General features: G+C 35.5%; 1 protein-coding gene and 1 long non-coding RNA gene across 2 annotated transcripts in view; one reads left to right on the top strand and one right to left on the bottom strand.

Moving 5' to 3' along the window:
* Positions 1-25,570, bottom strand: part of LOC114936231 (lachesin) — a 232,193-nt gene that overhangs the window by 20,025 nt on the left and 186,598 nt on the right. The window contains exons 6-7 of the mRNA XM_029309361.2: positions 18,759-18,976; positions 17,347-17,422 (exon numbers count right to left, since the gene is read on the bottom strand). Of these exons, the coding sequence (XP_029165194.2) occupies positions 17,347-17,422; positions 18,759-18,976 (294 nt within the window). The remainder of the gene's footprint in view (positions 1-17,346; positions 17,423-18,758; positions 18,977-25,570) is intronic.
* On the top strand, positions 37-16,278 carry LOC114936232 (uncharacterized). The gene is made up of 4 exons (XR_014925452.1): positions 37-176; positions 295-486; positions 605-650; positions 16,239-16,278. It is a non-coding gene; the product is annotated as an uncharacterized LOC114936232 (long non-coding RNA).

Genomic DNA, 25,570 nt, shown 5'->3' with positions numbered 1-25,570 from the left:
TTTGTATGTTACAGAGACTACGTATACAATTCGAGAGTGCCGTTAAAGTATCGCGCGTACGAGTGCGGGAGTGCCGTTAAAAGTGCCATGCGTAGTCAACAAACTTACGACCCTGATAATTTGAGAGGAGAAGGAGGCCTAGGAGAGGCATCGGGCACCGACGGAGCAACCCTAAGGTGAGTTTACTATTTTTATGCGCCAAATATAAAGTGCGCCGCATTCAATAATAATTTTTTGAAATAATAATTAATTTGAACGCTGCTGTAATTTGGATTTTATATTTGTATATTACAGAGACTACGTATAAAATTCGGGAGTGCCATTAATGTCGCGCATACGAGTGCGGGAGTGCCGTTAAAGTATCGCGCGTAAGTGCGAGAGTGCCGTTAAAAGTGTCGTGCGTAGTCAACGAACTTACGACCCTGACAATTTGAGAGGAGAAGAAGGCCTAGGAGAGGCATCGGGCACTGACGAAGCAACCCTAAGGTGAGTTTATTATTTTTATACGCCAAATATAAAGTGCGCCACTTTCAATAATAATTTTTTGAAATAATAATTAATTTAAACGTTGCTGTAATTTGGATTTTATATTTGTATGTTACAGAGAAAACGTATAACTTGAACATCAATTACTCCGCTATTGCGCATTGGTGAGTGAGATAAACTTTTATTTAATTTTAAGGTAACGGATTTGTAGATTATAGTTGTAGATTGTAGATAGATAAAATAAATGGACTAGATTAAACTTACATTTAAGATTGAATTAAATATATGTTTAATCTAGTTTGCGATATTTTTCTCTCTATTAATGTAAGTTTTCTTTAATTTTTAATTTTTAAATAAATTTTTGAGTGATGCAGAAAATAAATAGGTTCTTTTCAAGTAACGTTGAAATATATTATCCATTGAAACAATAAACAAATGTATAAAACACAAAGCTAGAAAAATTAAGTATCAAATTGGCGAAAATATATTGTGTGCCTTAATATACTATAAATACCAACATGAATCATAAATTCAATATTATTCATAAAATTGAATAGCTTATATTACAAATATTGCAAAAGTGCACAAAAAATAGACTGTGTAATTTTATATATATAGACCATTACCTTTTTTATTATATATACAACAAAGAAAATGTATGGATAATAATTATAGTTTTTTATGCTCCATATACAAAGAAGTTTGAGAAAATTTTAATTGTGATATTTAGAAGATTGATTTAGTTATTTTGAGTTTGTTTTGACATCTATTTGCCGACCGGAAGAATTCTTAAATCAAAATATATAATTTTAGATAAGAAATGTTCGATATATGTTAATAGACTGTGCATGATTATATGAATTTATAACTTTCTCACAATAGACTTAATATTTAATCGAAAAGTTGCAACTTTGTATTTAGTTTTGAATAAAATGAAAACCAATATATGTCGCAGTTGTAACAGATAAAGATACGTTAAAATAACCTATATTACAATTTTAATTTCAATTCAAGTCTTTCTCAAAATTTGGAATCAATCCAGACAGCACCAAGTCTAAAACTGACGCATAATATATCATTAAGAAATCATTAAGACAGCTTTAAGAAATCTTAAAACATATCTTATGCGCCAATTTTGGACTTGGTATTGTCTGAAAAGTCTTTTGAAAACTCTGGAATTGTAGAGTCTGTATTATTAATTCTATACGAACTAAACTATAATTATCATCCATTTGTGGCTGAATTTAGAAATGATTATTTACGTTCGAGACGTGATTTTAGCGATGTCTGTTGCTAAAATTTTAAGCAGACGTGCGATAAAATAGACGCGCATCGAACGAGGTCATTGCTATTTGTTACGAGCGTATCTGAGCGATTACCACGTCGACAGAGGGTGGTGAGAAGTGGCACGCGATGCATACTGCGGGAAGATGCGTTTCTCCCCAAGGTAAATAGGATAGGGATGACAAAGTATGCGCCTCGGCAGACGTGTTTACACACGCGAACGTAACGCAAATATGTAGCCGCCGTCTTTTCTGTAAGATAATACCTAAATGACTTTCAACCCGGTTTCACTCGCTCGCGGCTACGATGTTTGCCGCAAAAATTAGAACAACGCAGCATGAAGCCCCCCGTGCGGCTTTATCTCGCGACATTTATCTCTGTACACGGACGCGGAGCTGGAATTAATAATAGTTTCATCGTGGAAAATCGGAAGAAGAAATCGCGTTAAATTCGCGATTATTACTGCCTCTGATGCACTCCCACGCGCGCAAGTGAAAATCAATACTTCGATATACTATACGAACGAACAAATTACATTTGTTGGAAATTGTCATCGTGCGCGCGTCATCATGGTTATTACGAGGGAATATTATCCAGTTTTATAGATATAAATATGGCACGCGCGGTGGGTAAAATTCATTTATCACTTTTGCAAGTCACCGATGGAAGGCAGAAAGATTAAAGCTGAGAACGCAATGAGGAAAAAAGCGAGATAGCAGAAGAAAGTGAGAGAGCGAGAAGAGGGAGGCAGAGGAGAGGAAGATGAAAGAGGGAAAAGAAAAGGAGACGCTAGGTGAGAGTGAGACAGAGACAGAGAGAGAGAGAGAGAGAGAGAGAGAGAGAAAGTAAGGCAGCGACTTTTCACCTTTGATTTATCGCACTAACTTTTATTTTCCTCGGGAGATATTAAAACCCGTTGTCCTGACCATTTAGCTTCGTCGGGCTGATTGATGATTGAACCAGTTAACGTGACGGCGACGAATCAACTCTCTCATTATACTCGATTAAATATGAACGTGTGATTTCACCGAAATCTCGAAATATATATATATTGGGAAAATCAATTGTGTCATTTGATCCGGATTTAAATTGAAGATTCCTCGATACACATCATTTATAACCGTCAATTAATAATAGTTATCGTTAAATTATAACGAAAATTTCATTATATCAGGGAAGAACACTTTTGCGCGAAAATATTTTTGTACTCGACAATAACTTCGTAAATACAACTGGAGCACATAAATCATATAACGGATCGTAAAAGATGCAAAAATCGCAATTTTGTTTGTTGAAAATTCATACCTCTCGAACATTTACATGTACCAATTTGACTTATCATCGCTAGCGAGCAAGGAGAATTCATTAAAATCTTAAGACGCCTTAATTAGTCTAATAGCATCATCCCTTTTCATCGGTACGTCACTAACGCTCCGTTTCTCCCTTTCCCACGGGCTCATCTGCCTGCCATCCAATTTCTCCTTCTGCGATTACAGATGGAGATGTACGCAAGATGTTCAAATATTGTTTAGCGTAAATGTTATTCATTGCGCGAGTAATTGTCAGCGCATCCTAACATAGTATGAATTACATACAAACGGGAAATCAATAACTCCATTTGCATGAATGTCGGGTATACCGTGTAATAAATTTAAGGTATCAAAGAGAGATTAATTCAGGTAAGAAAAGCACATTTTAGATAATTGCAACGATGGCATTTTTGAATAAAAAAAGAGGCAAAATCATAAAGTTTACAATATATGAAATTGGAATGTCTCCTCAAGTATATAATATTTTTTAATCAATTTAAGGATAGTTTTCTTTTGATAAAAATATCGTGGGGATGACTACAGCTTACCTGTTTTTACTTTCGTAAATTAATTTCTAATAAAAGCTTGAGACAAATTTAGCGAAAAGAATATTATTCTCTATTTTCTATTTTTGTAACTATTTTCGCCAAACATTTTCCCGATATAATAACGTTTTATCAAAAATTAACGTGCTTCCCGATATATCTTTATCGTGAAAGAATATATAAGTATTGAATCGATCCCAAAGAATTTTTTATTATTTCCTAATTTTCTTAAATTTTCTTTCTGTCATATTAAATATGCAAATAAATTCCAGTGTTTTCGAAAGGAGAGCAAATGTGCTTAATTCTTTCACCGATTTCAAGGAGGGCAAACACTCTCTGTAGACGCTCATGGTAATGATTAAATTACGCGTGGGGGTTTGAACTGAAAATCGCCGTGTTAGGATTGCGCCCACCAATCGCCGCCATTATTGCGGTCGGACCGCGATCATTAACTAAATCGACGACAGATCGGCGTAGGAAATAATTTGCCGTAAGCGTCATCGAATCTGCTCGGCGCGGCGCGACAAGCAGGAAATTGCCAGCCCTTCGTTGGGTTACGATCGCGTAACCCAATTCCGCGGGAGACAATAGGCCAACGAGGTGCCTTTGTCAGCGACCGCCGCTACACGTCTATTGTAATTACTCGTGACGAAATCCCTTATACTAACGTATCGATCCAAGACGCTCGACCGTTTGATCCAATTAACGATAAGGCCGAAATATATGTTTACACACATACAAACACACAAATTCGCATTAAACACACTTCGCCGGGGGTGCACCTCACACAAACGGAGTCAAAGTCCTCTTTGATAATTACCGACGTACGATCCGTCACATTAACGCATCGATCCATTAACCTGGCGTTAGTCAGGTGAGTCTCAAGGCGGATGTTGCGACGATCCGCCTTGATATCCCGCGGGATTACCGACCCAGTGATTATGGAATGGAGTCTCCCCGTACGTGACAAAGGGAGTCGATTGGGGACGAGTCATATGCGAAACAACTCTCTCTTTCTCGTTTGACAGGTCCGACGACAGGTCCTTCATAAGAAAAATCCTTTTACGACGAGTTTCGCATTTCGTAGAGAGAGGGAGAGAGTTTCTGAGTAAATAGACTCCTTAACGATCAAAAGCGCCGCGGTATGTTCGGTAACGTAGTTATAATTCTATCAAGGCTGCCCTCGCCTTTGTGTTCACCGGGACCGTATTTCTAAACGGTGATCTCTCGATACACAGTAGCCAATGGTGCTCGTCGGAAAGGCATTTCCTCGCGAAAGCATGGTCGTCCATCCGAGGGCGTGGATGTGCGCGGTTAAGGGTAGCTAAAACAGCTCGTAGAGCTAAGGGGAGATAAGGGGATGGAAAAGGGAGAGAAAGAGAGAGAGAGAGAGAGAGAAAGGGGTGGCAGGGAATTAGTATGCGGCGACTGTCACGGCGCCATCCCTCGACTGCGGCGCCTTCCTGCACCTTTTGGCCCAACCCTGGACCACCCGGGCTAGACCGTTAATTTTCCATCCCGTGACTCCAATCAATCTTACCGCCGTCAGCGAGTCTCCCTTATGGCGATACCCCCCCCGTGGTCCCCCTCCCCCCTTCCTTTCATTCCTTCGGCTCTCGATACGTTATACCGTCTGCCACCTCGGATTCCAGCCACTGTCATTTCCGGCTTCCCGATTCCGACGCGTGACTACTAAACGCTCGACGACACGTCGTCGTTTGTCCGTGAGGACACGCGTGCCACCGGCTATACTTCAAACTTCACTGCTGTGATCGAGGAATTTCGATTTTCGCACCATTACAACATTCCACAACATTTACTTATAAGTAAAAAAATTTTTTTTAATTTTTTAATAAATTCCTAACGATGTTGCACATAATTTATATTATTATGTCTACTCTTTTGGTTACGTCTAGAAAAAATGCGTAAATAAAATTTTATATATGTACATTGTACATATAACAAAAATTTATATATTTTTTTTTTATATAATTATATATTATATATATTACAGATTATATCAATATTATATAGTGTTTACTATTATCTACATAAAATTATATACATGATTATCTAGATGTTAGATGAAAAAAGTGTTATCTTTAATGTGGACATAGCACATAAAATACTTAAACAATAAATGATAAAAACTTGTAAATAAAAGTATGAATTAATTTTTATATATTTTATAATTTACATTTTTTTATAACTGTTTATATTTATATAAGCAATCTTAAAAATAATCTGGAAATATTATCTGGAAGTTATCTTGAATGACGAATCGCCATATAATTTTATCTTTCATCTAGATATACAGGTATTTAAAACGAAATCATCTTCATCTTATCTAACAATAAGATGAATTTACATATTTTCATCTCATTTTTATTTATTGTAGCTAATTTTAAAATCATCTAAGCACAAATATTATTATATCTTAATTATTCTTATATTAATTTGTCGAATAATGTTTGCTATGTAAAAGTTTTTTATGCAGTAATTGAGAACTGAGTCAGTTTAATACGATATATTTTACTTGTGTTATTACGGCTTTCAACAATTATTCTCGCTCAAAATAACTGCGCGAGCTGTCTCTCTCGAAACATTCTAGATTATTATCGTCCGAGTTCCCTATCCATATTATCTGCTTTCGACACCAGCCTCAGGGCTGATCCTGTCCCGAGTCAAGATTCGCGCAACACGTAATCGGGAAAAGTGTAAATGGAACATAGACTTTAATGAAGCACGTCTAGACGAGAGGAATTAATTTAATTACTAAATTGCTATTTCTCTTTGTTCTAATGATGCATTCTAAATAGTTGGCATTTCTTTGTTATTTCTCTCGAGATACATCGAAATTTTCCAACAATGTTCAAAACTATTTTCACACACCTTATCGTGACTACGTAAACTCGGAACAAGTAACGTTACACAATGTTCTCACATCTAAACTTATTATTGTTAGATATATAAAGCTTTCTCCCTCTCTCGAAGTGTAAATTAACATCTCTCGTGATATTTAATGTGTTGATAAACGGTTAGAAATTCATCCTCCAACGTGTCGTTTGGACGTCGAAGTTTCGAAAGACAAGCTCGCGAAGAGAGTGCTTCTCTCCTCAAAGAGAGGAAGAGAGAGAGAGAGAAACACAGAGAGTCTAGGGGAAAGTTGTATTTTACGGCGGGATGAAATCTCTCGCGTTGCGTAACGTCTGAGAATCAAGCAGGCTATGCGACAAACCGCGAGAGGACGGATTTTGGATTCCGGCGAATTCACCGAACGAGAACTAACATTGCCTTTTCCCTCGGCATCGTCGCCGCCGAGGATTTTATGGAAATATTTTCTCCTCTTTCTCTCTCTCTCTCTCTCTCTCTCTCTCTCGGGAGAGGATTTTCTTTTTAACGCGACTTCTTCGTTTCGTTCTCCTTTCACTCGCCACTCTTCTCGAACCCATCCCATTAATCGCATTACCATACATAGATTATATATATATTTCTCCATTTGCCGAACTGACGCCGATTGAGGATTCCTTCGCCAGTTTCGTGGCGTCTCATCTTCCGCTTATTTACTTTCGTCACTGTCGCGATGTAATTGGAAATTTCATTGAACGAGTGTAAAACGCGCGCACAATTTCTCATAGTGAATTCGCAATGTATAATTGAAGCAGATTTCCAGCATTAATTATGTATTTGATCTCGCTATTGGAAAACTTTGGTATGCAAAATTGGAATGTATTCGTAGAAAATAGTACAGTGATTGAATGATCGATTCTTTAGCATATATGCGCATTTCGTTCAACAAGTGCGCGCCGATTAGTATTCAAATTATTTAATTCAAATGTAATTAATTAATCGTGGATTTTCCAGGAGAAAATGTCGATTATTTCGAACATATCAGGCGTAAACGCGCGCGCAAGTAATCTATCGCTACAGTAGTAATCTAATACCGTATATTACTAAATGTATTATTTTACGGTGGATTATCAGAAGAAATTAGTGCCGAAACTTTTGACAGCGGCGGGTAGCAATTTATCTTCTCGCCGAACCAAATATTATTGTTTGTTTCTGCGTTTCGCGTCTTCTTCATCCTCTCGCGAACGCAAGTACTGGGATACGTTATATAGACTCCCTCTCTTCTCTATCCTCGGTAAAAGGAGAACCTGGAGGGGAACAAAGTTACGGCGCATCAGTTTGTTTAAGGGACGAAGAAGCCTGTAGGGGGTGAAGTCGCCCGGCGGCGACGTTACTGGCCGTTTGAGGAACGACTTTCGGAATCGACTTTCCTTGCCGGAGCGACGAGAAGTTTGGCAATTTCCTTGGGCTAATCTGCCGGTCGGTCAGCATTGAGATGCTGCGGGGGTTACTATCGCAAAGAGAGAGAGAGAGAGAGAGAGAGAGAGAGAGATTGGGTACAGCGTGGCACGCAGGGTTGGATCCATCGACCACGAACGCCGGGTGGTCCCATGAATTATACAAGCGAACTCGCCATCGCTCTTTCATTCGGCGTCTCTTTCTCAGAGATATCTTCCCGCGAGGGGGATGAAACGACCCCTCTGTGCGTGCCAGAGTGAGATCCGAACTTACACATCGCCACCCTCAACTACCCCTAACTACCTCGACGCGGGAATGAGTGACCGTCCAATAAAGGATGACAATTAAAGCTGACACAGACGACGACACTTTTTCTTTCATTACCTTCCGTTGGCGGGGCACGACTGATAGGAACTGTAGACGGAATCCCCTAGATTGATGAGTTTCAGTTTGGAACGGCTTCTATTCTAAGCTGTTCGCTTTGCGTGGTTTCCCGCAATAGAATGTAAGTTTCTCTCTTTTTCGTGTCTTTCTTCTTCTTTTTTTTTTTTCTTTACCTTCTCTGATTTACTATTAGCAATAATAGTGTGTTAGCGCGACATGCATTTAACAGTAACTTATGGTTTACAAATGTCGGGGGTCTTGCGAAAGTAATTTGATCTCAACGTTAATAAATCGATGAGATAAAGCTTTCTCGTGCAATTATCTAAATTATATAAAATTATATGAATTTGTTTGTCACCGTTATCAATTAAAAGTATAAAACTCTCTTTAGTAATATGTGTCAAGTTATACAACATATGAAATTCAAATTACACACAGAGCGCGAAATATATTCTTACAATTAAATTTTTAATTAATACACATTTTTTGAACATGGAGAATCAAGTTTTAGCATTTTAAAAATAATGTAGAGATTTTAATTGCTAAATTTAAATATACATTAACCCTGACAACATTTTACAAACTAATTTTACCAACGTTTTAAACGCGAAAAACAGTGTGTATACAGGGGATTCTTTTACCTCTTAATAATTTTAATAAAAATATCGTACACACATATACATATATGTTATTCCAATTATTTATATGTATACTATAAAAAAATAACAGATGTAAAAATGTGTAACGCGTCTAGATAGCAGGAACCAATAACGGTGTAATGAAAAGAAAGCGTGTACACCCGCGGAACAACTAATTAATTAACTGATGAACTAGATACATCGATACGTTCCGCGCGCAAAAAGTAATTTTGTTATTATTATTTCTCGAAGATATTCCTCCGCCGAGAAGATACGTATTTTTCCTCGTTGACCCATTTCCGTGGTTTTGCGTGGCGGTAAATCCGGGACAATCTCATAAAAAGTAGTTGTCGTCCGCTTCCGCGTTTCTAATACATACGCAAATATGTATGTACGCATATTGTTGGCGCGAGAACGAGATATTTAACGAATTTACCTTTCAGGAGGTAACGAAGCAGCGTCCGCTACTCCGCAATTAATTCAACCGTGCGGCTATTAAAAATACACCATGCGAAATTTTCACGGTAGAGACAAAATGTGTCGGAAAACGGCACTTCTCTCTCTCTGTCTCTCTCCGTTTTTGTGCAGCATCGAGGCATAAAGTTAATTTCCCCTTGTTCTAAGATTTTCTCACCTTCGGAAATATAGCTACGGAGTTGCTATGAATATTCATGATTATACCAAGAATGTGGAAAATCGTTCGAAGGATGTTAATAGATTTCGTGACTTAGTTTTACAAGCAAAATGTTCATCCTCGTTATTGCGCGTTAGTGTGCGAAAAGCGATGTATCAGTATATCGATGGAATTTGACACAAAAAATGTGCGCGTAATCTTTTCCATTCACGTAAAGCACAGAGCAAATTTAGCTAACAAGGTTCCCCGTTCATAATTATTTCGAGCATGTAAGTAAAAAAAAAAAAAAAAAAAAAAAAAAACACGTCCATTAAAAATAAACTCTCAATTTCCGGAAAATGTCATATCGCAGCAATGCATTATTCCCAACTATGTAACATTATGTGCGTTATGATAATGTACGATTATTTTTCTAATTTTGTATGAAGTCATTTAGACTACGTAATCTATATTACATCGTTAAGCATGAAACATTTCTTTTGCAATTGTATTGCATAATTGAATAAAAAATTATTTTTTTCTTCAATTATGAATAAAAAATTATTTTTTAATACGCGAGAAAGAAAGTAATTCAGTCTCCAAATTTTTTAATGGCGCTGAATAATCTTTTTTACAATTTTAACTTAAAATTTCTCAAAAATTATAATAGAATATTTTCGATGGAATATTTTTGAGGTGAAAATTGTATTAAATTGTATTAAATGTCAAAAAGATTATAAAAATAATTTTTTAAAATGAGTTTTTTTATTAAATTATATTTTACACTCGTAATGTATAGAGAATTTTTAACATATATATTTTGTCGCATTTTCGAGCTTCTAAATATCGTTAACAATGCTGTAAACACAAGGCGATAAATCGTATCGCTTTAATCGTTTTGGTAAAAGAAAAAAGAAGAAAACCGGACAGAGATAACAATGTTGATGGTATAAGAATATCGCCAAAGTTGCGCAATACTATGACGTTACCGGGGTGCGACGCAAACGAGAGTGTAAAATTTGCTCGTCCGTTGCATCATAAATAATTTATTGAATCCGGGGTGGTTACTAAGAATCGCGACTCAACGAGAGGGACAAAAGTTTCAAACCCAAGCGACCCCGAGGCTTTCTACGTTAAAGTTTCGGCCATGCGGCACCGAACTCATGCCTCGAAGGTAGACAGCGAAGGTCTCCATACAACCTGGTACAAAATTTTTACGCCTCCGTGCGCGCTGACGAAGTTATAGAAAGGTGTGCCAGATAGGGAGGAGAGAGGGAAAGGCGCCCCCGTTTTGTGTCTGCCGAGTTTGCGAAAGTATGATCAATTCATAATTAAAGCGCGGCCGGAGTAATAGAGGAATTTCGCGATATCGCGCCGTTCAAAACTGTCCGCCGACGTGAAAGTAGTTATGCTTGCCCGCCTCACGGAATAAAAAATTCATCGGCGAATTCCTCGACGTGAAATCTCACGCGATTTTCCACTGTAAATTATGATCGCAAGTCCCATTCTGCGAAGGAATTGCAGTTTTAATGCACGCATTTATATTTCACGCTTTCACTGTACATTACACATCGTTTTTTTCGTGTTTTAAATAAGAAAATTATTCTTCTTTTAAATGAAAAATAATATTTAACAGTATTTTGTTTTTTAAGTAACAAAATAATTGCGAAAAGTTTATTTAAAAAAATTTAATGTATAATGTTTCTCATGTTTAGAAATTTACAGCGAATTTTAAATAGCAATTCTTTGTAATTTTTTTTTTTTTCATAAATTTGTCGCTTAATAAAATTCCAAGTAAAATGCAAGTAATAACGCAAACTGGCTTTGTATTTCACCAAAATATTTGATAAAAGAATGTATAAATATAATAATAATATTACAGCGAACGTCGTCAAACAATGAACGGAACTGTATTTTCTGACGTTGTAATATTCGTGAAATTATTCGAGAGACACGTACATACATTACATACATACATATCAAGTGTGTTAATACAGTTGAGAGAAACAGTCGGAATGAATATATATCTCTTCGCGGCATCTCTCTCGCGGATAAGTTAAGAATATAACTTCGTTAGATACTGTCTGCGTAAAAATTCGGCGAGAAAATGCTCGCCGCAACAACGTTTCAAAATCTAAACGAGATTCTCGTTGAAATTCGTTCCTCCGTGTAACTCCGACGGTGAAATTGCTAAGTGCCGCTGCGTTACCGGCTTCCGGAATGCATGTGCAGAAAGAGTTTCACAACAAATTTATCAAAGTCACGCCGGGCCGCGGCTTCGTTTGCATCTTACGCTGAAGAATTCGTTAGTGAAATTCTCAAATCCAAATGAAAAGCTCGTACAACTTTGCGTGCCGCGATACCGCGCGACCGCGAAAGTTCTCAAAGTCCGACAACTCAGTATGGATTTGCGGGAGGAATTTGAGACACAAGTTTTCCGTTTGCAAGAATTTCATTAAGACCTTGTTAAGCGTTAAGGGATTTTTACGGTCGAAAGTCACATTGTAATCGTCTCGCGAATGTACAGCTTTACAATCTCGAGCGCGGCAAAAAAAACTTGGAAATGCAAATTGAAGATGTAATACGATTGCAACGATTGTTAGAGCGACGCACAGTTTGTCAAAAATTATAACAAGAATTTACATTAATGAGGCATAATAATTGGCCCTTATAATATCGGAAGAAATTTTTTAGATCGTTATATACAGGGTGTCCGGTAACTAACGGACCAATGATCAAGGGCGGATTCTCTGGCCAATTTGGAGACGATTTTTCCTTAGCAAAAATGTTGAGAAGTCAATAATTTTTGAGTTATAAGCGATTGAAAAAAATGGGTTTTTTGAATTACATTCTTCAGTTAATTTCAGGTAGAGTTTACTATAATAAAATTTTAATTCGAGGCTTAGTTATAAAGATACATAATGACAAATATTGGAAAGTTGTAAAAAATGATGACATTTTCGCTGAGGAAAAATCGTTCCCAAATTGACCAAAGAATCCATTTGTAATCGTTGATCCGTCAGTTACCGGACACCCTGTATATGTTTCGAGACAGATTGTAGGTACAATTCCATGCATAAGCAAATATGTTCGAGAACCGAGGGGGCCGAAAAATGACATTTACGAAGGTCGACAAAGCGCGGCCGTTTATTAAATCCACGTTTTAGCAGCGACATTTAGAGCGGTTGAATCAGAGGGTGGACGTTGCATTATGTATACGAAGCTCTGGTCTGAGAAAATCACGGGGGTGAAGGGGTGCCAAATGAATACGATATTGTTATACTATCCTTTGCGACCGCAGCAAGTAAGTTTTCACCTTCTTCTCTCTTCCGTCACTCTTCGCATACTAAGCCCGCGCTTCAACGCCGCTACAAATAGCAGTTTGACTCGGCTATGGAATAAATTAGCCGGGGAATTCGAGCTTTCTCGCGAGGTCGAGATGCGGAGGCAAGAAAGGTACGATGAAAAAAAAAAGAGGCCTCGAGAGGGTAAAGACGAGGTAAGACACGGGTACCAAGTACTCGGATATCAAGAAACAGGGGTACTTTGCCCCTTAGGCGGTCCTTAATAATAAATTCATATCTCGGCGTCATCCCTCGACTTGTCTCCCCTATTCTTTACTGCCGCCAGACGAAACCCCGCGACCGGAATCGTCCTCGCGACTACCTCCGGAAGGAGAGGGTGTCTTCTTCAGTCAGTCTACAAATCTCTTTTTTATGTCGCTTAATAAAACTCGGCCGACATATCTCTAACTACGGCCACTTAATTTCGACCCGACCCTTTTCGCTTTCCCAGAGAAACCCGGGTTTCCCTCCCTCATCGGCGACGTTGTTGCCGACTGTACTAGAAGTAGGTTTGTTTGCTTCTCTTCTCTAGACAGTCCTCTCTCCTGCCCGATGCCTTTGGCCGGACTTTCCGAAGTTATTTCTCCGCTTCCCCTTTGGAGACGCTCCGAGAAATTCGAATTCTTTTCTGGTCTGGCTTCTTCTTCTACTTCTTCTTCTCTTCTTCTTCTTCTTCTTCGAATTCCCATCCTCTCGCTCGTGGACGGAACAATGGAATGGTCACAGTCGATTTCAAATCGACGATTTTAAATGGGACGAAAAAAGTGCGCACGCTCTTCTCCTTGCTTGTCCATTTCGCTCCGCGTGTGATGAGAATATTAATTTTTACCCCATCAGTAGTGTTTTATTTATAATTTATTGAATATTCCGTTGTAAGGTTTTATTATCAAAAATATTTACTTTTGCAATTTTGTCATTATATTTACGAGCATTTGCTTATATATTAATATAAATACCGCGATTAACGTCATAAGAGAATTATATAATGCAAGTAATATTTGACGCTGCTAAGCGTCTGCAATAATTAGCAATTATGCACCTCAGGGCAGAATGTATAATGCTTGTACACAACTCCGCAACGCATTTGATTATGGGACATGACTCTTAGTGCGCGGTTAATCCTGCATCCCTTTAGGGGATATCAATAATTCAGCATTAGCGCCACGTTGCGCCGATAGCCCGACAAATACATAGGATTTCATCGTGGAAATGCTTTTTTCAATAATCTGTCCGCGTCGTATGCATATTGTGCTCGCTTTTAATTTTCTAAACGAATGAACAAAAAATTATTTTTATTTTTGTTAGAGAAAATATCACACTCGTAATATAATTAGAACATTTTTTTATCCGTTTCCACAATAATTATATCCGCGATATTAAAAAAAAAAAAAATTGGACGATTTTATTACGAATTTTGACTCATATATCACATATATTATGCTTTCTTTTTTTTTTAATTAAGAATAAATTAAATATTTTATAAATGATCAATTGATACAAAGTTTCGCTCGTATATTGTAAATACAAAAAGTGATAAATAAAAAGGCCAACTTATTGAGTTGTTCAGTCAAATAAATTGTAGCTTTCACATAATGTTTTATGTTTAATAGTTTATACATGGAATAAATTTTATTTGACTGAACAACTCTAATAATTGCTCAATAAGTTGGCCTTTTTATTTATCACTTTTTGTTTTTATAAATGATATTCATTATTACGAAGCATCATCAATGTTTCTCCGATCCTTCTCAGCTTTCTCTCTTCGGCCTTGTGTCTCCTTCACTCACGCTCGCTCGCGCAAACACGGTTAATTACGATCGCGCGCGCACTAATCAGCAGAACACGACGGCCGTATGGCACTTTGCACAGCACTCCTGAATCGTTAATCGTATACGACGCGAACCTCATTATATCGTAATGGGAGAACAACGCGGAAACTACGATCGTGCGAAAGGTAAATTTCACTTACAATCGGTAATCCAAAATCCGGCGACAAAAATCACTCGTCACCTGTCAAATAGTACATACAATTTTGGTTTTAGGACGATTCTAACGGTTGACTATCGGTAATTATAATGAGCGAAGTGAACAATCGCTTTTGGCATCTTCCGATACGTCTCACGAAAATTAATGCAATGACACACGGAGCGGCTGTCAACTCGTGCTGTCAACTCGTTCGAGTCTCGGCGCGCGAGTGACAGCAAGGCCACGGCATGTAAACAATAGCGCGCTGTGACGTTGCAAAGACGAGCGCTACCGAATACCGTATGACAATTAATTTGTTCCATCATGAAATATTTAATATTAAATATTTAACACGTTATAAAATAAAAGCACGTAGATAATATTTCTCGAATTTCGAATTGGTTATTAATATACGGGAGATGTCATGGCTTTATATTATTTGCGATATTATAAATGAAAAATTCGGTATTTTTTATTCGGCGCAATTATCAAAAGATAAAAATATCATTTTGTTATTTTCTGTTATTGTCATCTGTGTATGTCATCGTTGTATCTCTCGAAATATATTATTACGATAAATAATTGAAGATACATAAGATTATTTTCTAGGATTATTATTAGCCCGCGCGATTAATTAACTCTCGTATACATTATATACTCGTATATAATATGTGAATGTTGTGTATATATTATTGTGATTCGAAACGATTATCTTTCAAAGAGGATATTTTTCATGATATATTCACATACAAGAGTAGAATCGAAAAAAGCGCCATGAAATGGAAATTATTTTATTGTGATGTTATTTTCTCCAATAATTTCTTTAAATATCTTTAGAGTCGCATATATTTGGTCTTGTACCTTAAATTTTGCATCGATTTACAAAGTATATTTTGCTTGTCATTTCATTGAGAACGCAAAGTAATGCATTGTATATATACTTGTAAAATTGATTATTTATTTATTTTCGCGATGGGTTTTAAATTATTACGTAATATAATGCATATATGAAATAGTTAAAATTTTCTTTTGCAAAATATTTAAAATATTTATATCAAAATTAATACATTTTTAAGCAGATACATATAAAATATTTTAGCAATGTTTAAAATTTTTATTTATTTAAATAATTTATATATTTATATTTTTAATAATTTATTCCTTATTTGTATATTTGTTATATTTTATAAAAGCAATCATGTAGTTAAACACAAAACCAATCACAAAAACAATTTTTTTCATAAACTATAAAATTTTTTTGTTATAAAATGAAAAAATGTGCGTAAAAATATTTATAAAGATATTAATTGTTTTAGGCATATTATTCGCTTTATTACTTTTATTGTGTTTATATTTTACAGATTGCAACGTTTGTCAATTCTACTGTTACGCATCGAACCGGTGAGTCCTATTTTTAATAAAATTAATTTTTAAAATAACAATTTCTCACATAACGTTTCATGTATAAATTAGTCTAGACAAAAAAATCTCTAATTCGTTAAATGATTTACGTGCACAGAGAGAGAGAATTAGTGGCAAAATTAATAACAAAACAAAAAGTATTGCGTTGCATGAAAAATCGTTTACGCCCTCGTTGTTTTTTAAACGAATCAGAGATTTACCTTTCGTCATCTCTCTTCCCTTCCCTTTTATTGATAATCTTTTATGCTAAATGTTCGCTTCATTTGAATGCTGCTAATGCGAAAAACCGGTCGGAACTAATGGAGTGATCTCGTCCCCACATTCGTTTTCGTAAGCGCCATTGATTCTATTTGCTTTCTACATATGCCGACTTTCATACTCTTTTTTCTTTTTTTCACGAGTTACATACATGCATATTTCACATCTATATTTGCAGTATGTCTGATCGTAGCTCGAAATAATTTCTTAATTTCTCCCGCACTTAATTAAACGCATGCATCGTATATTAAAAAAAAAATGAGAAATAAAATACTGCGGAAGGATAAAATCGATAATAAAGTGAAAAACTAAATATTGAAGCTATTTGTATTTAATCAGCCGCATTAAAGCCCCGTAGCCACAGCCAACTACGTTGCGATTTAATTCGGGAGAAGTGCCACCGCGAATCACGATCTGTTGGCAAATATTAGGCGGAGGTAATTAACGTGGGTATATTTGTGTAGGAGAGGAAGAGATATCGCGTAACGGGCGAGCGGAATTAACCGTGTCAAACTGCACCGCCGAAACGCGTCGCCCGAAGAAACAAACCGCGGGGGTGTATCCGTTAACGGGTGTGCCGTAGAAATTACGTAGTTCGTTGAGAACTACCACTACTATCCCCTCGTCTTCGTCGGTACTTTGTAAACAAGCGGGAAATGACAGCCACGCGGCATAAACGCGCCAAACAGCTCGCGACGAACCGTCATTACCTTAGTAAACGGTATACCGCGGCTTGGTATGGCTCGGGGCAAAACGCGGAGAAGCAAAACGAGAGAGAGAGACACTTACTGTACAGACGAATCGTTCCGTCGGTTTCTCCACGTGGGTTCTTGGCGATGCACTTGTAGCTACCGTAGTCCTCTTTCTGAAAGCAAACCGAATGAACGAGTTACCAAAGTTAAAAGAAGATTTTAATTATTATTTACATGTAGTATGAGATATATACATATATGTATATCTTCTCCTCGTTAATTGTGAACTTTTGGAATTCGGGGAAAAACTTTGATTTTTTTTATAATTATTAAATATTTATTATATACCTATCTCTGCACGTGGGTTCTTAACGACGCATTTGTAGCTATATCAAAATCTACTTTCTATGAGAGATTTTAATTATATAATTACATGTGTAGTACAAGATATTTTCACTTCATTAATTGTAAAATTTTGAAATTTCGGAGAAAAATATTTCTTATAATTATATAAATTATTAAATATTTATATATCTCTCTACTTGTAGTACTACATCTAACAATAAGTCTACTTTTTAAAAATAAACCGAATGAACACGTTACTAAAACGAGAGATTTTAATAAAATATTTACATATATATATATAGTACAAGATATTCCTCGCCTCATGTAAAAATTTGAAATTCTGGAGAAATCTTTTTTTATAATTCTATAAATTGTTAAATATTTATAACTATAATAGTAAAAAGTTAAATATATTTAATAAGTACGAATAATTACTGAGAGAGAAGCAGATTTTAATAAAGTAATTATATTACACAAGATGTTCCTCATTAATTATAAAATTTAAGATTTGGAGAAACTGCAACACATTTTTCTTATAATTATAAAAATTTGTCTGAGAAAATTCAATTTCATAATTAATGAAATATATATTACAGATATATATGTATATAATCGATATTGCTGTTAAATACTAATTAATAGTCACTATGTTGTATTTTGTGGGACATTAATATTATCATTGTTGAATAATGATAAATGTTTTTTTCTTTTTTTTCTTTTGCACATGTACATATATATAGTTTAAACGAGTACTTTATTACACTCATCTATCGCGCTCATCGCGTCACGATCGATGATTTACGATATAGTGCCATTATCCAGCCGTGAATTTTAACGCGGTGCACATGATTAAGCCACGCTTTTTTACAGCGATTACGTCATATTTCGCCATTATTACCGTGCAATTCTAATTTATTAAACACGCAAAAAATTTACAACGCTTAATTTTTCGCGCGATATATATATCGATAAAGCAACGAGTCGTATATTTATACTTTATCATTGTATCATAAATTCTCCACTCGACTAGAAAAAAAGTCTATTTCTTTGCACGAGTAATTTCCATATAAATACGTCACGCGTGTAGAAAAGTTTGAACAAACCAGATCAGATGGAAACAAAATCGACACACACAAAACTATAATGCAGAATGCATTCACTCACCTGTATGTTGGATATCGTGAGAGTCATGTGCGTCTTGTAGGGAGGCTTGTCGGGCGTCGACGTAGCCTTGTATTTAGTGCTCTCGTGAATCATTAGACCGTCCTCTCTCGCCCAGTAATTCAAAGAAGTCGGATGAGCCTCTGTATAGCATTCCAACATAACGGAGTAGCCCAAGGGCGCCCCGACCAATTGATGCGGTATCCATAGCATAGGGGGGACTGCAACGGCAGAAGTGATTGATTGGCTCATAAATGTTCCAATTACTAACAATACACGATGGGTCTACGCGCGATCGATATCCCTTTCGCGCGTCTATAAATCTCGCCGACTAACCGGTGGGTGAAGAATGACTCGAGACGATCGCGGTCTTTTTCGAGAGCTCTCTCTCTTGCCTTCGGGATATAATTGATTATTTCAGAGTGCGAGATTTCGAAGTCGTATTATGTCAGTTTTTCACCTAAAATTGATGCAACATACACTTGAAGGTTTTTTATCTTTTTAGAATATTATTATTGCTGTTATTTCAATAAAACTATCAAGGTGATCAACGAGATGAAATAATTTTGGCGTCATCTTATCTTTATATAGATAATAAAATATGTATTATTTAGATCTACATCTTAGATGAAAAAAATATATATTTTTACTAAATTAAGTAGAATAATGTTCAGATAATTTGGTTTAGAGTCATAGCACATGAAAATACTTTAGTAGTATAGAACTTAAGCAGTAAGTGATACAAAACTTATAAATCAAAATATGAATATATTCTTTATATAATCTACATTTTTTACAATTGTGTTTATATATATCTCAAAAATAATATTATCTGGAAATTAAAATAATATTATCTAGATGGGTCGCCATACAAAATCATCTTCGGCTTATCTAACAATAAGATGAATTTACATATTTTCAGCTCATCTTTATTTAGCTAATTTTAAAATTATCTAAGCACAACACTAGATGTATCTAATTTAATTTTCTGCAGAATATCGCGATGTTCGCGAGGAAAATATCACTTTAAAAAAGCTGGTTATAAATTATAAGTGACAAACAGAAAAAATATTAAATAACGAGTGCATATCTTTCTGGTATAAAAAGAAGCCCAATTAGATGAAATTCGATTCGACATTATCGAGTTAAACTTTGTATTAAAAAATGCAGGATAAGAGTTTAAGAAGGATCGACAAAGAAAAAAACCAATAGAATCTTAGCTACCGGTAATGATTTGTCCAATCATAAAAAAAAGTCAGAACACAAATCTCGGTGCGTAAATATTTATGTTGAAACGTTTGTTATTTTTACAATCGTTCAATCATTTATAGAAGCAAAATGAATGAAAGAAAGGATTATTACAGGAGCAATTATATCATATATATATATATATCAACGTATATAAATGTTTACGTACAAATATCTGTGCGAACTGACTCTTGTTGATTCTTTTCCTATTATCGAGATTTCAAAGAGTCTCTCTCTCTCTCTCTCTCAATGTTATTCGTTAATAAAGAGACATCAATTATTAATAAAGACAAATTGATATTATTCGATATTATTATACATGCGCATATAAATTATATACAATGTAGATATTACTTTCATAATTTATATCAAGAATTATTATGTTAATAGATATTCAAATATCGTAAATATATAATTAAGGAGATAAAAATAAATTTTATGAATCGACAAAAAGAGAGAGAAAGAGAAAGATGGTGTGATATTTTTTAAAGTTTTATATAATCGTTGCACGCGGAAGAGGCTGGGCTTAATTTTTGCTTTACGTCGTGAAACCTAAATGCGTATCACGCGGCCCTTTAATAAAAAAGTAATCCCATTTCGATGAACAACCCCTGGCGTTGTTGTCGGCGCCCGTGATAACATTTCCTCGAGGTAAGAGCGCTTCAATTTAACTTAAACCTCTAAGAATATACCTAACCCATCTTTCCGTAGAATGTCGCAATGTTCGCGAGACAAATATCACGTGAAACAAGTCGCAGTTACAAGTAACAAATGGTAAAAATATAAATAAAGACTACGTTTTTGGTATTGTTCTTTTTTTTTCAAAAATTAAAACTTAAAACACATTAGGTATTAAGAGAAAATTCGATAAATAAAACATCGACTTCGAATTAAATCGCGCGTGTAAAATTGGATATAACTATGATGATGAAAAGAATGAAGATGAAGATTCAAATTATAAATAACGTAAAGATGGTAACATTATGTGTCATATAAATTTTTTGGTTAAATGAGGTTTTGAGCAGAAAAGATAACTCTACAAATTCCACAGAGAGAATTAAATGTTTTTGTGTCTCTTTACCATCGCCAAAAATAAAGTTTCATTTTATAGAAGATTCTTGTGCGCGGTCCCAAGTACATAAATTTATAACTAAACTGCTTTCGAAGTTATACAGCTTCATTATCAGTGAGGTAAAAAAGTTTTCGTTTATTTTTTATTATACGCATGTATATAGTATATGTCTTTCTCGATTTACGAGATATTTTTTTGACGCGATTGTAAATCTTTCGGCTAACTTTGCGGAATAAAATCGCGTAATTTGTTTTCTTAAACTTAGCAAATTTGGTGTATAATTTGTGCTGTGGAGAATCCGTAATTGGATTCCACGCAAATTGATGACTTAATATGTACATTATTTTAAATATTCAATGAAATTAAACAGTTGAAAACGGCTTTTTAAAAAAATGTGCTTTACGGAGAAGAAGAGAGGTGCCGTTTTTTAAAGAGGGTTTCCACATAAAAAGAGGGAAAAACAGGGTTTGTCGGCTCCTGGATACCGGAACGATCGAGTTTGCTCTCGTTTCATCTGGGATCTCCTTTAAGCAAGAGTCTCGGTAAACGGCGACTCGATTAAATGCGATTGTTCTTCGAGTCCTCTAGAAAATGACCACACAGAAGCCCGACCAATCCGTTTTCCTGCGACTGTTTTTAGACTGCTTTATTCATTCGCGGCGAATCGTCCGATTTTTCGTCGCCATTTGTTAATCTCGTACTTTTGCACAATATCATATTTTTGCTGTTTTTATTTTACGGAGAAAGAGAGTATCTCTCTCTCTTATATACAGCTTGGAATCTTAATCTTCTCTGAAAAATCTTCAACTTTTCTTAAAATATATTATATGTATGAAAAAAAGATCATTATTAATCGTAATTTTTCAATTTAATTATCCAATATAAAGTTTTGCAGAAAATAATTGATATTAAAAATATTTTTATTTCATTAATATTATCATTTCATCCATAATAATTTTTAAAGTTCATATATGAACAAGACAGTGAAAATCTTTGTTATTGTTATCTTTTTAAAATTTATTTTGGGTATTTAAATTATAATACTGTTTTATTCATAAAATATGCCAAGTCTTAATATTATGCAACGTTTAAAAAAAATAATTGAACTTATTAAATATCGCTAAGTATTGAATGCATGCTATTGTTAAACACGTGGATTCTCCGCTCATTCACTGTAATTAATGCGACCCTGCATCGGTCATCGCCGATCTAACATAAATTTTTGCAGAAAAAAATTGATATTAGAAATATTTCTATTTCATTAATATTATCATTTCATTCATATAATAATTTTTATCATTATTTTTAAAGTTCATAAATGAAAAAATCTTGGTTATTGTGTTACTTACTGTTAACTTTTACAAAATTTATATTGAGTATTTAAATTACAATACACTTTGATAAAATACGCAACGTTTAAAAACAAATGATTGAACTTAAATATCGCTTAGTATTGAATGCTATTGCTAAACACGTGGATTCTCCGCTCGTTCACTGTAATGCGAGCCTGCATCGGTCGCCGATCTAACATAAATTTTTGCAGAAAAAAATTGATATTAGAAATATTTCTATATCATTAATATTATCATTTCATTTATATAATAATTTTTATCATTACTTTTAAAGTTTATAAATGAAAAAATCTTGGTTATTGTGTTACTTACTGTTAACTTTTACAAAATTTCTATTGAGTATTTAAATTACAATACACTTTGATAAAATACGCAAAGTCTTAATATTACGCAACGTTTAAAAACAAACGATTGAATTTAAATATCGCTTAGTATTGAATGCTATTGCTAAACACGTGGATTCTCCGCTCGTTCACTGTAATACGACCCTGCATCGGTCGCCGATCTAACATAAATTTTTGCAGAAAAAAATTGATATTAGAAATATTTCTATTTCATTAATATTATCATTTCATTCATATAATAATTTTTATCATTACTTTTAAATTTCATAAATGAAAAAATCTTGGTTATTGTGTTACTTACTGTTAACTTTTACAAAATTTCTATTGAGTATTTAAATTACAATACACTTTGATAAAATACGCAACGTTTAAAAACAAATGATTGAACTTAAATATCGCTTAGTATTGAATGCTATTGCTAAACACGTGGATTCTCCGCTCGTTCACCGTAATGCGAGCCTGCAAGCATCGGTCGTCGCCGACTGGGGGAGGGTGTTCTTTTTGGCACGTAATACAGGACCGTGAATTACTACGGATTTCAAGGGAGGGTTTCGCCCTTGTGCCTTTCTTTCTCTCTCTCCCTCGTATCTCCCCTCTGAGCTCTTTTTCCCTTTCTTTTTCTCTTTCACCTCGCTTCTGGACGGAGCCGAGTCGACAAGGGGCGGCCTGTCTTCGGATAACGCAAAGGATATCCGACACCTTCTTAAAATGCAAAACATTCCGTCTGAGGGTGAGAGAAGGGACGGGACCTATCTAGGTTGTCTGTAATGCTTGGGATCCTTATTGCGCAGACAAGCACAGGCTTTGCTATACGAAAGCTTGCGTCGGGCATTGGGCGCACCCTCTTCGTTCCTTTTTTTGTTCTTCTTTTTCGAATTGTCCTTTGCGCGCGAACGTCAAATTCGATCGATAAAAGCCGAGTACCTTTAACGCGAGACACTTTCCCGTGCACGTGCATTCTCGTATAATTAATTCGTAAAAGATATTACGTGATAATCTGCTGTAATATTTATAAGTTATATTATCGCACGCTTTTTTCTATGTTTGTATTTTTCAAACAGAATTTAGAATTAATTTCTCTTCAACAGGAATGCTTTAACAAGACGCTTTTCTTGAAGTATAAGCCAACAGAGACTAAAGACTTTCATTCTTCATTAACTTTGAAAAAAAAGAAAAAGAGAGCGAGAAAGAGAAAGACAAAGAGAGAGAGAGAGAGAGAGAGAGAGAGAGAGGTGATGTTTATTTTAAATAGAATTTTAATTAGCGAGATAGATGCCAAAGTAAACGCGTAGTTATATCCGTAAAGTTATTTTATCATATCAAAGTGCAATAATAGTGTGTGTGCCGTTAAAAGAAACAAATATATATATATATCTTTTTTTCCATTTCATCAACTCTAGCACTTTATCGTGTATAAGCCGGAGGGAAGAAATTTTTCCATTTTAAGATAATAAATGTTTTACCGAACAAAGTGATCCGCGGTGAACGAGGAAGGGTTTAAACATTAGCACGGACCACTGCGAAATGTAAACGACGTCGAGTTAGATTGCGGAGAACAATGTGTGGAACGGGCCGCAAGGTAGATGAAAGCTAATTCAGGTGGAAGTTAAACAGAGTTAAAGGTACGTCCTTTATGTAGGATAGGATAGGATAGGATGGAGCTGGGTCGAGACGGGTTAGGTTACGAGAGGTTTCGGCCTTACATTCATCACGGAGGCCTTGAAGGCCTCTCCTTCTCGCGTCCAAATATCGCGGTATGCACCTTTAATAAAGAATGTCCGGACACGTACTGGCTTGTTCAGACGGTATGCATGAAATTTTGCCCCGATGTTTCCAGTCGAACCGCCATGTGCTGTTTTCCCGTCAAATTATCCGCGCGAGGTAGAAGACGGGAAAACGAAGACGTATAGACGTCGAGCGTTTTCGAATAAATAAAGCACATTGAAATATTATGAAAACTTTTCTCTAATTCGCGAGAGTGAATTGGAAATTTATACAAAGGAGAGAAATAAATATAAACATCGTACTCTTCTCGAAGGAACTTTTTTTTTTTTGTTACGTAACGTGCTTCGCGACTATAATTTTGATCATTCATGCTTAAAGAGAGATGGCAAGAGAGGAAAAAATTAATTTATTTTTTTAACAGTGATTTTTCTCGAAAAATCCAAAGCACCGTGCAACAAAAATCTATCCTACATTTTTCACATGGAAATGTTTGGTTTTCCGAATCAATGCTTTTGTACTAAAGGACAATTATCCGTTTGAAAAAATATCACCAAATATTTTTCCACGGTGATATTTTGAAATTTGAAACGCAATTAAACGCGATTTAAAACGATCGACGACAAAAATTGCGTTAATTATCGGATTAAAAACGCGTCGTTTCGTTAGAGAGTCAAGTCAGTTTTCCAAGTTCCTGATTCGTTTCTTTTTTCCGCGCTGCAACATTTTAAAGAATTCCAAACTCCTTCGCTAAAGACTCGACAAGTATGCAATTCTGGCTGCAACAAACTTTGCTTGAAAACTTAAGAACAACGCTAGAAAGCGGAATAACGCTAATATGGAAAACGCGTCGAAGACATTTTGCGCGCGAAATTGTGTGTGCTCGGATTATTTGCGACCCGATCAGATTATCTGGTTACCGAACGCAATGCGCATAACGTTTAACGAGGGAAAGGAAGCTGGACCGCGATAAGCGAGCACCTGTTTCTCCCAAGCGCGATAAAAACATTATCGTTGACCTTGCCCTTCCTTAATGCTTCCGCATCGTCAATCTCGCGACTCTCCTGACCCGGTTCT

This window comes from Nylanderia fulva, unplaced genomic scaffold (genome assembly GCF_048542155.1).
Source record: "Nylanderia fulva isolate GAGA-0341 unplaced genomic scaffold, ASM4854215v1 Scaffold4, whole genome shotgun sequence".
NCBI lineage: Eukaryota > Metazoa > Arthropoda > Insecta > Hymenoptera > Formicidae > Nylanderia > Nylanderia fulva.
This window is presented reverse-complemented; position numbering and strand designations above follow the sequence as displayed.